Raw genomic sequence first — 15,687 nt, 5'->3', positions numbered from 1 at the left:
TTAAATTCATGTCTAAAACAAGCGGTAAGATTACTTGAATTGTCCCTTTCCGTTTATACTATGGCCTATCTCGAAAGTGAGCTCATCCTTCGTCCACATCTGACCATACCATACGTTGCGACCTTTCAATAGGGTGACATATGTGTTGACAAGCAACGGGCCGGATAGCTTCTCTGGCTCCTCAGCCAGTAGGTGAGTGATGAGTACCATCTCGTTGGTTAGAGAAGCTATCATCCTTTGAGGAATAAAAGTTAGTCAAACTTAGACAAACAATTATACAGATAGTTAAACACAACAAAGCCTATATATATATATATATATATATATCGCAACTGCTTACGCAAGATACGATGTGCCGCCGCAGGCAGGTGTCGTAATTCGTAACGTCATGTGATGTTAGTGTTAGAGCAGCGGATGGAGTTGGCCGTCCGGTAATTATCTTCCGCCTTTGGCGCCCTATTTATGCCGCAGAGGAGCGGCCTTCTCGACAGACCACTGCGATCCTTTGCCTGCTCTTCCACTAAAACAGCGACCGGCCGAGCGAGAGCTGTGGTCACGATGAGCGGCGGCGGGAAGGTGGTGTGTGTCACGGGCGCGTCCGGCTTCATCGCCTCGTGGCTTGTGAAGCTCCTCCTCCAGCGCGGCTACACCGTACGCGCCTCCGTGCGTGACCCTGGTTCGTGCTAAACTCGGTATTCTTCTGAAGAGTAGATTCGACTCATCTAACACACACGCGATCGTTTGGATCTCTTCCCTTCTAAATGTTTTCGGACCTTTTGCAAACGCACAAGATGATTGCGTGAGCTCGAATCCTAAGAACAAAGGAGTGGGAAGCCTATGTTATTTATTCCGGATGTTGTGAGTCGCACATCTGCATCATGATCTGAATTGATCTTATGATTTGAATTGTCACCTGATTATCAAATTGGTCATTGAGCCTCACGAGTTACTTTTTATATGTTGTGAAAGAATGTTTTTTTTTTGCACATATACACATTATAAATCTCAAGTCTAGTATTGCATGTGTACACTCGAAAGTTGTTCTCTGGGAAAATTTCCTAGGTGGGAGAATTTATGAACTTGTAAAATGATACACTGAAAAGGCATGAAAAATATGAAGTTATGGAAGGTTTGCTTGCTTCTAAGTTGTGCAAATATGAAACTGTTCTTGGGGTATATCCAAAATGATGTCTGTTTGTGGCGTGTGTAACTTTCAAAATTAAAAAACAGAGCAAAAAGATTGAAGGTAATCATCATTCGGCTGAGTATCCGACTATTAGAAATGAAAACAAGTAACAATCCTGAATGTGCAAATGATTACAGTTTCTGATTAATGGGCTTAAAATTTAGATGGGGGCTTATAAGAATATACTTATTTAATATTTTTCAATTGGCTACAGTTTGCATAAACAAGAGAGTAGTAGTTTTGAAGTATTTTCCTGCTCAATTGCATCAATCCATGGAAAACTGATTTACATGATATTTTCCTGCTCGATGTTTGTTTCCTTGAAAGAATCTTTTATTGTAAATATGCACGCAAATATTCCTACTCTGTTTGCCTATTGCTTTACATTCATAGCCTTTGCCTAAAACACCAGGTTTATTGGATATATCTTGTGGGAAGAAACCTAAATTACCCTGACTGTAATCTGATCTTCCTTTAATATTGATGACTTAAATCATGTTGGAACCCTTAATATAATAATTATATTGATGATATAAGATTATATATTTGTATACTTCCTCTGTACCTTAATTCTTTTGTCTTCTTTTCAATATTTTGAAATCATTCTTGTCAGCTGATCAAAAGAAGACTCAGCACTTGCGTGCTCTGGAGGGAGCCACCGAGAGGTTGCTTTTGTTTAAAGCCAACTTATCAGAAGAGGGGTCCTTTGATGCTGTGGTTGAGGGTTGTGATGGTGTTTTTCACATTGCATCTCCTTTTTATTATGCAGTCACAAATCCACAGGTTTACATTTATGATCTCTAGTTCTCTACTGCCAAACCAACCTGTAAATGTTGCTATATTGTTTAATTTTTGACAAGTTTCTTTAATTTCACAACTCTATTATTTATGCACATATAATTACGCTCATTCACTTACATTGTCTCTTTGAACCTTGCTTTCTGAGCATGTCCCTAAATGCAACACTTACACATTAAGGCAGTTATAAAAGTTTTAGAATAATCCCTTTCCTTTTTCTGTTTTCTTATCGAACAAGGTTATACCAAATAGATATCTAGTTGAAATGCCAGTACAGCGTCTGTTAGGTAACAGCAACGAAGAGTGAAGGTATCCCGGTGTAAATCTGTTTGGTAACGGCATGGAACATGAGGGTCATCCAATGGCCCTTCACCATCCATTTTACATAAATGAGTTTGTTTCTTTGTAAACTGTGTGATTAGTAACTTGCCCCATGTAAAATGCAATATTTTTGGGTTTTTTTTGCCTTGAAAACTCAGTAAAAGCATATAGAAAGGACTGTTTTCATAATTTTATTGCTTTCGATTTCTATCAGCTGTTATTACAAAACCATAAGACCCACTAAGAGTTCCACCAAAGAAATAGTTGTTATTGATTCTATGTTACATGATACAATGGTTTTGGAGTATCTGCTATTAGATGTTGCTTATCAAGAGGACATTGCTTGCTTTTCATGTCTATCATTGTCTCTTTTATCTCATATCTGACCATGGGGTTCTTGATCTAAGTTTGCAAATGATATCAAGCTTTATCTGATTTATTTACTTAAATTTTAGGCTGAGATAATTGAGCCTGCAGTGAAGGGCACACTCAATGTTTTGGCATCCTGTAAGAAGTCGTCTGTGAAAAAGGTAGTGGTGACATCATCAATGGCTGCTGTTGCATGCAATAGTCAACCACGAACTCCTGATGTAGTTGTTGATGAGACATGGTTTTCAAGTCCTGAGGTTTGCGAGCAGCAAAAGGTATCTGACAGTATGTACTGGATAGTTTTATTGTTTGTGTATTATCTTTTCAACTGCAATCATGTCATAGGTTTTAATTTATCTATATTCTATTTCAGTGCTCCCTATATTATTTTATCGAAAGGTACCGCACATCATGGCAATAACCTTTGTAAAATGCTAATTTAATGCCAAAAGATTCCTTTATTTTAGAAAACCTTTCTGTCATGTTTTCGCAACACACCAGATAATATACACAATATTATGCGGAGGTTGTGAGACAAGTTTATCTAGTAACCTTCTGAATACAATATACAGTCACTTGGATGATTTTGGAGAACCATACTGTTAAAGTTATGAAGACTGCTATATGTGGTTTATAATAACTGAAGACTGATTGTCATGGCCATGCTAGCTAGTTTGAAAGTCGTATTATACAATCTTAAATTGGTCTTCAAGATAATGCTTAATTTCTCCTAGCTGAGATTTTATGTCCCATTCAAGTGTGAAGATGATGGTTTGGCATTAGTTTGAAAGAGATTGTACCACCTTGTAGTCTTGTTTTCAGCTTGGAAGGGATTGTAGCATCCTAGGATCAGATCAGTCCTGCATGTAAATTATCACTAGAAGAAAATAATGAATACCAACTAATAAAACCCATTCTATCTGGATGATAGTCTGGCATGAAGGAACACCTAAATACTTATGTATAGCAGTGTAATATAGCAGTACTCTGGTTGTGGTCAATGTGGTGCTGAAAGCAGACTGTTTCAGCCTTGGCAGTGGATTCTCTGGGTTGGGAATGAGAAAGAAATAAAAAGATATTAAATCATAGTATCTAGTACTGATTTTACTCAGGTTTTTAGAATTACGATTTACTAATTTGGCCAAACTTATTGCCTCAAAATATAATTAGACTCTGAATTCTGCAATATGGTGCATTTAGTGAAGTGACAATACATGGCCTGCTTAAAACTTCCCAGTAAATCTCTAATCTATTCATATTTATGTTTCCCCTGTAATTATCATAAATAATATTGTCCATGTCTGTATTGTTGCACCTTCTATTTGTTTGATATCAGTTTGTTTCTTTGGATTTAAGTTTATTATAGCTCAAATCTTTTTTCTTTGTAGATGCCTTCAATAAAAAATTTCAACTTCTTTTTATTATGCATGTTTTCTAAGATCTCTCATATTACCCCAGAAATGGTATGTACTCTCGAAGACTTTGGCAGAGGAAGCTGCTTGGAAGTTTTCTAAAGAGAATGGCATAGACATAGTCACGATAAATCCAGGAATGGTCATGGGTCCTCTTCTGCAGTCAACACTTAACACAAGTTCTGCTGCAATCCTGAACCTAATAAATGGTATGAAGCTTAATTTGTTTCAAATCTGATCCTAGTTCGGAACTTTTACTCTGCAATTTGTCAGTCTCAAATGAAGTTTGCCAATATCATGACAACTTCTAAATCGGAAATGATATTATTGGAAATGACTATTTGGCTGTCTATCAAATGATTTCATGCTGTTGCAGTTAGATATTGAGGCCTTGGTTTCTGTTTGCCCATTAGCATCATTTGAAGTTTGTCATTTACCATTAGCATCATTCCATTCTAGCTGCCAGATAACTGTACAAACTGATGATGATATGCTCATTTGGCCAAATAGATCTGACGATTCTTATACTATGAATTCTTCTTGAATATATATGTAATATATCTGTCATAAAATAAAGGCCATCAATGCAATGTAAAGGAGATGATACCTTGAGATGCATGTGCCTTCCTTTCTCTCCTTTCCTTTTTATCCCATTTTACTTCCTTTTGGTTCATATTTTAAAGGAAAGAAAGAAGAGTATTTGATACATCTATAGATTGCTCATTTGTTTATTTTGTCTACATGATGAATTATATATTGGTGTTATGCTGGTTATTCTAAGGCATGATCCAACACAAGAGTATTTATGGAAAGAGTGTTTTGGTCTATTGTGAAAGAATCTTGTTTTTTCTCTTTTAGTTGATTAAAGTAGCAAGTGTATTTGCAGCTTGAAGCTTTAGCATCTAGATTTATCACTTCTATTTTGTTTGCCTCCTGTATTCTTGTGATATGGCCAACATTTAATTGCAGTGCATCCCTTTTTCAAATTTATTCTCAATTTCCACTGCATTCTGTTGCCCTTAGTTGTTACAGCTTCATGTTTAACAACACTGAATTCTCACATTTAGTTTGCTGGATTTAAGAGGCATCCCAACATTTTCACCGTTAACATTTGCTAGTTTGCTCTGCTTATTGTAGACAACTTGATTGTAGCAAGTCATGTGATTATTATGTTCATATCTATATTGTCCATGCAATTTTAATACAATTAGACAGGGTAATTTAAAGTTTAGGTTTGAAGTTATGAGATTATGTTCTTCTAAAATTTTTCCTTTTTTATTTTTTTTATTTAATTTCAATTTTCATTGAAATAGTTAATTTAATTTCATTTGAAATTTTTATTGAAATTTCAATTTTATTTAAATTGGGAGAGGTTGCTGAGTGGACTAAAGCGACGGATTGCTAATCCGTTGTACGAGTTTTTCGTACCGAGGGTTCGAACCCCTCTCTCTCCGCCCGCTCTGATTACTTAATACTTTCAATTTCGAAGGAATTTCGATTGGTCATATAATCGTTGTTACTTAGATATTTTTTATACTAAGGTTTTTACGATGGGTATAAGGGGATTAACCGAACTAACTCAGTTTTTTTATAGACATATAATTGATGGAATTACAAATGGGGTTAGCATTGCAAGTTTCTTTATATGGGAAGGAATCAAATCTATGGGAGGTGGATGACTCTCGGTAAAAATAGGAGCACTCTATTCTATTTCATTTATCAAGAAAATCGAAAAAGAAAGTCAGCCGAGTATCTCTTAAAATACTAAATATAGGAATACCACCGATTGTACGAATCTATATATGTTATGTCTCTGTGCCAAAATTTATTAATCTTTTAAAAGATCATTGGCGTTATACAATATTTATTTGACTACCCATTGCAAATATTAGTTGTAGCTCAATGCTGTTAAGGTTCGGATTTTCGATGAGTTCAATACGTAGGAATAGATGAGCAAAGTTTCACTTGCTAAGTATGAACTATTAATGAAGTTTTCTTTTTGCCTTTTCTTTTTTTGATTAGACAAACTTATAGTGATGATGTGATCTTGGATACTGAATCTTAAAATTAAATATTTATTGCTTAGGAGTAGGCAAATGTAGCCTGATGGCTATGTCGAGGATGGGAAGAATATGTTGTTAATGCTGACTTCAGCTTTTTTCAGGCAACCAAACAATATGACATTTCAAGATCATGTTCTGTTCATGTATTTTAAGTGCCTGCTGTCTCAATATGCAGTGTTGAATGTTTTGGTTGTGATCTATATCCTAGAACTGTTTTGATTCTTCCAAATCTTGGTAATTATTTTCTAGAAAATGGTTCATATAAGAGAATTATGACTTTGGCTCTGTTTTTTTTGTCTTTAGGTTCCTCCACCTTTCCTAATGCAACCTATGGGTGGGTAAATGTTCAAGATGTTGCCATGGCGCACGTTATGGCTTTTGAACTTCCCTCAGCATCAGGAAGAATCTGTCTTGTCGAAAGAGTTGTTCATTACTCAGAGCTTTTGAAGATCATACATGAACTTTATCCTTCTTTTCAACTCCCTGATAAGTTACTATTTTCAGTTGCTTTTATTGTCTTGTGATCCAAGTGTCGTGTTTACAAGTCTTTTTGATTGATGACAAAATTCTATTCGTTATATCTGAAGAGTTTGCTCGGTGGTTACTGATATTTCTTTCAAGTTTCATGCTTCCCATAGTATTGCAATTTTTTAATTGTGTTTAGCTTTTATTGTAAAATAAAAAAAAATTATTGGATCTATTTTTGAAAAAATGGAGAGATTGATGAAGACATTGTTCATAAAATAAAAATTAGATAATTAAAATTGGGAGGTGTATTGGCTGTTTTGTGGCTACCAATCTGAGTATTGGATTGTTTGGAAAGAATATGCACAAAAAAGTTTTAGTAACTAAGATGAGAATGCTGAGATGAACATGCAAAATTATTAGGGAGGATAAAAAAAAATGACTTCAATCATAGAGAATTAGGTGTGTTTCCAATAAAATATAAAACGAGGAGTAACCAAATTAAGATGAACATGTCGAAAGTAAACACGTATGTTATAGCTTGAAAAGATGATTAATTAATAGTTGCGGTGCAAAGAGGGTTAGCGGACGGCTTAAGAAGATGTTAGTAGTAATAATAAAAAAAGATTTAATGATATTTTATTCAACTAAAATTATTATCTTATACATGACTCGATGGTAGGAAAAGATCCATATAATTGATTCCAAATAATTGGAACTCGACGGCTTATGGTTCTATTATTAGGCATTTTGTATAATTGTAATTTTGATGTATATTGAATATAAAATCGAAGTTCCAGATTAGGCATACCCCATGGTCTCATTATTGTGTGCTTCTATAATGTCTGTTCTTTAGATTAGGCCAATGGATAATGCAATTGCTTATTTTATTTTATTTATTATCCTTCTGTCGTCACTTTCGCTCTCTTTATCGTCATCCATCCAATTCGAAGTATTACATAGAACCATCTCTCCTAGAATTAAAAACATAGCAGTAATGAAATAGCATCGTGTTCTTCTAAGTTCTACTGTATGAAGTTCGTAGTAGTTAACTTTTGCTTTGAATTGAAAGAGTTGTAGATTTTTGAATATCCAATCATATTGATATCTGATTATGTGCGCCATATAAATTAGTCAGTAACATTCTGTAATGCTGGCATAGCTTTCCTCTGGTATTACTCATTTAGCGGCTATGACCAGCTTGTTCTTCTTGCCATGTACATTGTACCGAGAGGTCTTTGGCATTGCTTGTTCATCGGTCACTAATGGCTGAAGAAATGATTCTATAAAAGGAAGCTGTAATTTGAGTACATTCCGTGGCTACCATCTCCTTTTGGTGTGCTAAGCTGTGACTATAACGCTGGCAGGTGTGCAGATGACAAGCCCTTTGTGCCGGTATACCAAGTCTCCAAGGAAAAGTTTAAAAGCTTGGGCCTCGACTACATCCCTCTGGAAACAAGCATCAAGGAAACGATCGAGAGCCTGAAGGAGAAGAACTTTATTAGTTTCTAAAACTTGAATTAGCATAATAAATAATTATACATCCCAGCTCAATGACGATGCTTGTCGAACTTTGAAGCAATAAATCGTGCATTGTATAATCCATAATCCTGTAATTGATATTTTCAGCACATGCAATTTGTTTTTTAGAAACAAGGGCATATTTGTGCTCCATTATGGTGTCATGCTGTTGTTGGTGTGATCAATTATAAGTTTATATTGGAATGTTTACTTTGATACGTTTTGTTAGTTGTAAATAGAAATGGATTGGACAATTATTCATTGTAAATGAAAATGTCCTCTAAACATAAGTAAGAAAAGATTTTATTTTTATTTTAATTTTTTTATAAATTTATTAGAAAAAGATAAACGATGAAGATAAAATTTTATTTTAGGATCTCGTTATTGACAGTTAAGATCTTTATTGAAAAACTATCGAATGAAGTTTTGAAAAAAAAAATTCAAAAAAATATTGAATGAGATTTTTAACTCTCGATAAAGAATGAGTCACTTAATAATGAATTTAATGAATTAATCCTCTTTGTTTAGTAAATTTTGGTTTCTGAAATATTCCTCCAACTCATCTGAAGACCTACAAAAGTTGCGGATAAATCAATGAATGGAATCACACAAGACGCTCAAATTGGATTAAAATTGAGTTACTTTTAGATCAGGCGATGCCAATACCAACAACTCCAGCGATTGTACCACTTATCGACAACTACAGACAACCGATGAGGTGTTATTTTTAACCAAACGATTTTTAGCTAAACGGCTGTATTATCTATCACTTGGAACGACAGTGATACCAATAGTACATTGCATCTCTCTTTCATACCTTGTGGTCAATTCTTATGCACCTGTGAGAAACTTTCAAACACACTCACTCTTGTAATACTTCACGCCTCTCTTAGTATTAGGAAGATCCCAACAGTCAACCTGTGGCAAGCAAATCCTGCATTCCAGAAGTCCTAAAGTTATTTGGGTGATATGTAGATATTCCACTTGGATGTCACATAGCTACATCACCTTTTTTACCCACGATTTCAAGTCACACAACGAGCATGGACTGTTATATGAATCAATGGTTATTTGATAAGATGGATCTAAAAAGCATCACCAATAGATAGTTGACATTTGATTCAGACGACAAAAACTAAAAAGAGACCCTATTACTCCGACTGCAAAACTCATCAAACTGAACAACGAGCATGACAGCGCATTGAAGTCGACATCGTGGTCATGGCTGACCCAAAACTGATAGCTTGTACAAGCATGACTCAGTGCCAGCTCAATTCGATCAGATGCAAATATATATATATATATATATATATATATATATTCTGAGAAAAGTATAGGTTGGCATTCTCAAAACAAAACATGCTTGACCTCAATTAATAGTTGGGCAGATTGAACTCTCTCTGTTGGTCTATTGGCAAACCACTAAAAACAAATGCTAGTGTGGGTAACAATTAGTGTTTCTTTAGAAGCTCAAGCAGGTTATACAGGTCATCTAGGTCAAATTAATTATAGATTGCCTACGTTTGCTATTATATTGCCAACACAATATTTACCAGCCAATACGAGACTAATTGTCTTTATTGGCTGACACAAGGCAACAATATGCACAAAGGTGTACTGGCACCAGTGACATGACAGTTTCTTGTTTTAGCATCATACTATGTGGTTAACTTGGACTAGCTCATCACAAATAAAAATTGAACTTGGTTTCACCATATCCTTATTATGGCATTACCAAATCTCCATAACTTTCCATTCTTTCTTTGGGTGGATCAATACACACAGTTTACAGAGAATGACAACTCAGTATTTGCCTAATACCATTTATTAAGGTAGGTAGCATACATGGAAGCTACAATAATTTATTTACATGATTTGCTATGTAGATTGTCATGAGTTAAATTGGACAATCTATATCCTTACTAAATGCCAATCTTGTGTTCTGTGGATTTACAGAGCCTCAATTCTAGCTTACTATCATAAAGAAACCTAGAGAATTTCAACAGTATATGTCCAACTTCTCGTAATATGATGTGTTAATACTTTGATGGATGATTAAAAACTCTGCCAACTGATCTAGCAGATGCCACAACAAAGAAATGCCTGAAACATTTCATTACTCTCATAACTTACTAGTCAAGTTTCAACACTAAGAAATGCCTGAAAATTTAAATGAGCTATCTTTGAAATTTAATATTCATGAAAATTGAATTTAATGTTCATTAACTTATTTGGAATTTCTGACATGATTGATCTACAAATTAATATATATTAAATGTTGCATGGACTCAGACATGTACCAGTATTTGAGTGGTCAAGAAGACAAAAAAAGAGATACAGATATATGTAGGAAATAAGAAAAAAAGAGATACAGATATATGTAGGAAATAAGAATGTAAGGTCATATTTTTGTTAAGATGAGCAAGAATGCAGATGTTAGGAGACAAGTTTGTATCAAGTCTCAAAAACAAAACAAAAAAAGCATATTTCTTGTCGTCAGAGCAGGTTATTATTGTTAGAGGTGTCAAAATCCAAGATTAAACCTAAAACTATCATAAAGTAATTAATATCGTCTAGCTCAGTGATACTGGTTTGACGAGTGGGAAAAAAATGCTCGAGTCCAGGTGAATTGTATTTACTGTGAGATAAAATTTGTGTACAGTAGTGCTACATGCACACTATGGAAAGTTAAGTGACTGCAATGATACAAGCTTGATTTGTCATTTTAGGTAATAAGGTCATTGCACTAGAAAGATATCGTGAATCATGGGATAGTATCAGAGCAATGTACTGTGCCAAATGCTTGGCAGAGAATGGTCATTAACATTCTAGGGAATCAATGCACCTAATTTAAGGACCATTTCTACAAGAGTATCCTTCAGATAGCTCAAATATCAAAGACAAAAACTGAAATGATAGTTCATGCAAAGGTCATGAAAGAGTGTATCAAATTTTATTTGAATAAAAGAAAGAATTGCAGTTAATCTAGAACTTGAAGAAATAAAATGGTGTAGTTTCAAAATACTAATGATATTCGTCTCCATATATATGAGCAGGAAAAGATGTATTACCGGCACCAATAGCATAGACATTCTTTAACCCACCCATAGCCTCGTGTGTGATGAGATCGCAGTTGTCCCATACAATAAAATGAGGCTGCCTCAAAAATTTAGTGAGTAGTTTCCTCCATTTTTCGGCTCCACAGATCCGAGCATTAGCATATTCCTTACTGTAAATCTCTGAAGCAATGTTTGGCCCACCAACATAAAGAATCTTCTCAATTGTAACTCCAGCTGCATGACAGACATCCACATTTACAGAAAGCCAAAAAGGAATATGACACCGGTACAATTAGAAGACAGGTTAATTTCAAGATGCAAGACATTCATATGCTTGAATATGATAATAAGAAACAGAGATGAATGTGTAAAATATAGAGAAAAATAAGAAAGAATGGAGATACTTCAACATTCATAACAAAATGAGAACAACCATATTATACATGCAGAAGAAGTAAATTAACTTAGCAAACGATTAGGTGGACATGGAGGAATCAGTACTGAAAGTTAAGCAAAGATGTGCAATGAAATCTTCCAAACAAAGATTATGGCATGAAATTTCTCAAGATAGCTGTTCAATCTCTTAAAGGATTAAATGACATGTGGCTGACAGAAACCAGAGTGTATGGTTTTTTCACAGGAAATTTGCATTTCAATGTATAAAAGATAAAATGTTGCTCTGTTTTCTAAAAAATTGTTATCAGTGTATCGGCAAACAGCATAAGAACATCTTAATGAACTAGCAAGTATGTGTGTGTTTGAAAACCATGAGCTGTAATAAACTGAGACCTGCATATAGGTAGAGTAAGATGAGAAACATTACTTGCGTGGCTATTAATCTGTGTAGGAGTTATGATACGAGGGACCGGATGGAGAGAACCCTCTATGCCCTTGGCAAGAGATATGATGATTGGTGCACTGATCCTCTCCTTCCAGTACCGACCAATTTCCTCGAACACCTCCCTCATTTCCGTCGAGGGCCAACCGTTCACCACGATGTCGGTATCCCACACTGCCTCCTGCAGATTGGTCACCACCTTGAGCGGGCAAATCGGAGTGTCAATCAGATTCAAGCAGAAGCCATCCCTCAAGACCTCTTCCGCAAACAGAGTGCGGTCACCAAGCCTCGCCTCGACATACTTCAGATACGCGCACCGCCGGATTAGCCGCCTCAGGACGTCCTCCCTCGAATTGATCACCTCGAAGAGATGCTCCGCGGTGGCCCGGTCGACGGCCCGCCCAGGCCGCCTCCAGATTCTGACTTGTACCTTGTCACGGAACTGGCCGTAGGCATCCTGCAAGAGGGCAGCAAAGACGCTGCCCCACGCCCCGGCGCCGACGCAGGCGACCCTCAGCCGGTCGCCATCTGATTTGCCGACGGAGCTCGTCTAGCCTCTCTTCCGGGCCATTGGAGCAGCGAACAAACCTATTAGAATGGGAAGAACCATGGTGGCGCTACTAACCATCTCGTTTCGATAGACAAGGCACCTCAACAATCACGGCAAATGATGCTATGGCTACACGAACAGAACTCTATACAAGAAGTAGGATCCTTCTCCCTCAAAGAACACACCGCCTGTGTATAGAAGTTCCCCAAAAGACTGGATTTTTATGATCGAACCAGCCTTGAAACCATGGAGAGCTTCGACAGTAGAAGCGAAGGCTCCACCAGACCATGCGGAGCAAAATAAAAACGTGGGGAAAATATACTGTCTAATGTGACACATACTCATACGGCCTAAGTTTATGTCATGTCCGGTTCGATTATATTTCCGGCAAAATCGGACCGGTGTTGGGTTCGGTTGTCAATTTGGACCGACCTGCTCTCCACGTCCCTGTCGAAACAGGCGGAAGAGGAAGCTTCCGTCTGCCGTAATATAATCCTAAGATGTTATTTAAGTAACGTGGTGCCACCAAATAATCCTAATATAATCCTGAAGATGCACACAATAATTACATCCAGAGTGCTAATTTTTAGGGCTTTTAGACGGTGGGTTGATCTTTGCTTCATATGTATTTTTGCTGGTGCCTTTTATGTTATGAACTACAGTGAGTGTTGTGATGAGTTTTAGAAGGATGGAAGTCCACAACAAAGAGTCTTCTTTTTGTCTTGTTAGATGTAAATGATAATTATATCTGAAGCACTATTTTTGATGCTATTAATAGTTTGTGCCATGCACTGCATGCAGTGGTAGTGACCTTTAATCTTGTGAACCATAGAGAGAGTTTGTGATGAGTAATTATGGAATATTCAAAATGGTAAATTACCTAGAGGCAACTTCCTCATATTGATAATTAGACTCATTGAGCAGATTAATGACAAACCAAATTATGTTTTTTTAATCATGTTTTATCTGCCAAAATATCTTGTTACAAACTGAAATAGCAATATTTACCTGATTTTGATGTTGCCTGATGAGCATCTAAAGTGAGGTACAGATTTTTGTCTCTTGGAAGAAAATAACATGCCAACCTGCAACAGGACAGCAGGTTAAGATTCCAATTCTATACCAAGCCTCAAGTCTGAGAGAATAAGTTTTACATATTGAAGGTAAGATGTTAATTGCAAGATATAATAATTGAAATGATCACATATTGAGGAATGCACATCCTATCAATATTCTGGATATGTATGGTTTGTAAGTTCATCAAAATTTCTGATGATTAAATAGTGCATTGGACCACATTCAAGATTAATCATAAAAAAGGACTAGATGGCCTGCTGCAGAAATGAGAAAGAGACCAAACTACAACAATGACTGTGGAACTTGGTTTTTGACATTTAAGAAAAGATGGCATCTAGTTTAAGATGATAATTTTGTGGTTATCACTCTTCTGGCCTGATGTTCCTAGTAAACAGATGAGAAAAATGACTATGACTATATGTAAGATGTGATAGTTTGCATTTGTAGATATGCATAACTAGCTGAACAATAGCATGGTTTTCTATCAGATTTGTGCTGAGAGTGGCATAGGTTGTCTGAGTGACATTCAACTCTATTGAGGTGATCTTCTAATGCATTTAGGAAATTATGGTAAATGATTTATGTTCTAGATGATGACATGTTTCTGCAGTGACACATAGGAAGAACTTGGGTGGCAATGACCACAACAAATCCCTGTCTTAATAAGGAAATTTTGATTAAAAAAAAGGAAATTTAGTGCTAAGATATGGCCTAATAACATGATTAGCTTTGAATATGTTGACAGCTTTTGCTTGTGCATCAACTGAGTGCTCAGATTGTCTATTTCACTTTGCCTCACATTATAGACTATGCATATTGCATCTTCCATAGAGTTAAAGATTGCATCTCATTGCTGTGCTTCCTACAAAGATGATGGTAAGAAATAAAAATAATGATAATAATAACTGCTGGCCATAGAATTAGGATGCTAGAATTATATATGGTGATGAACATACCATGAGCAGGTATAACAAATGCATCTTGCATCCAGAACATGAAGAAACGTAGTTATTTCATGAAGAAACAATTCAACCAAGATAAACAGTATTACTTGATTGAAGAGTAAGTGGGTTAGGACAGGAGGAAGAACCTGAATTGAAAATGCTCTCATGGATATTGTTGGTTGTCATGAAAACACTTGAGTTGTATCAATCTCAAGTACAAATGAAGAAAGTACAAATGAAGAAAAAGGGAAAAATTGCCTCACAAATACGTGATAAGAAACCAAAGAAGAATCCAAGAAATGCCATGGCTTAACAAGCAACAAGAGGACAACACACTACAAACATAATTGTTAAGAACAAGGGAGGAAAACATGATAGCCTTGTCAATTATATTCCATAAATGTTATGCAAGATCTGAAACCAAAAACAAGATTACATGATCAGATCACTGAAGTGAATTACCAACATATGTTACATGGCCAACTGAACATGGAAGGAATGTGAACTTGTGAAAGAAATTTCGGAATGTTCTGAAGATCACTTTCTGTCATCATGAAGAGCGAAAACATAGACTGCAACAGAAAATTTTCAGGATAGTTGAAAACACAACACAGACAATGGTAAAGGACTTGGTGCATGACAACCTACCATCATGGTCAGCAGACATATGATGCTGATCTTATGGAGTTAAACTGTTGCCACAGAACAAACAATTTTTGCAGGTAAATTTGAAATGAAATGTAGTGGATTTAGTAGTGCACCTTGGTCATACCTGTGCTGGCATATATCACAGCTCTCATATGGCAGAATTAATGCATGCAGGTGCATACCGGAGTGCGCCATGCAGTGGCATGGTAAGATAGGAGTTGGCATAAGGTAGCAGGCACCAGCACTCATGGTACCTATATTGGCATGTGGACAAACATAGCACTTGTATATCTGGAATGATAAAATACTGCTGTGTAGCAAACCAATACCTCAGCACATGGTTCAGGCAGTCATCTATAAACAGATCCTACAGAAGTGCAGATTGAAGCCTAATAAAACAGCACAGAATTTTTTCACCTCCTATCCATAGTTCCTC

The 15,687-nt window shown here is 36.1% G+C and overlaps 1 protein-coding gene, 1 non-coding gene and 1 pseudogene across 2 annotated transcripts; 2 read left to right on the top strand and 1 right to left on the bottom strand.

Annotated features, from left to right (window-relative positions):
- Positions 1-382: 382 nt before the first annotated feature.
- LOC103995152 (phenylacetaldehyde reductase-like) lies at positions 383-8,288 on the top strand. The gene is made up of 6 exons (XM_065162030.1): positions 383-676; positions 1,800-1,969; positions 2,761-2,949; positions 4,133-4,295; positions 6,453-6,639; positions 7,982-8,288. The coding sequence occupies exons 1-6, from the start codon at positions 463-465 to the stop codon at positions 8,124-8,126; spliced, it is 1,068 nt and encodes a 355-aa protein (XP_065018102.1). The 5' UTR covers positions 383-462; the 3' UTR covers positions 8,127-8,288.
- On the top strand, positions 5,453-5,540 carry TRNAS-GCU (transfer RNA serine (anticodon GCU)). The gene has a single exon. It is a non-coding gene; the product is annotated as a tRNA-Ser (tRNA).
- A 1,796-nt stretch (positions 8,289-10,084) lies between the features above and the next one.
- On the bottom strand, positions 10,085-15,500 carry LOC108953635 (probable glycerol-3-phosphate dehydrogenase [NAD(+)] 1, cytosolic; annotated as a pseudogene).
- Between the last annotated feature and the right edge of the window lie 187 nt (positions 15,501-15,687).

The sequence above is a fragment of the Musa acuminata genome, chromosome BXJ3-8, assembly GCF_036884655.1.
Source record: "Musa acuminata AAA Group cultivar baxijiao chromosome BXJ3-8, Cavendish_Baxijiao_AAA, whole genome shotgun sequence".
Taxonomy (NCBI): Eukaryota; Viridiplantae; Streptophyta; class Magnoliopsida; order Zingiberales; family Musaceae; genus Musa; species Musa acuminata.
Note: the sequence above shows the minus strand (reverse complement) of the source record. Positions and strands in the feature narration are given on the sequence as shown.

Coding starts and splice junctions, on each gene's coding strand:
- LOC103995152 (XM_065162030.1), top strand. CDS start 463: ATGCCGCAGAGGAGCGGCCTTCTCGACAGACCACTGCGATCCTTTGCC. Junction 2,950..4,132: donor AGGTTTGCGAGCAGCAAAAG/GTATCTGACAGT, acceptor ATATTACCCCAG/AAATGGTATGTACTCTCGAA. Junction 6,640..7,981: donor TCTTTTCAACTCCCTGATAA/GTTACTATTTTC, acceptor TAACGCTGGCAG/GTGTGCAGATGACAAGCCCT.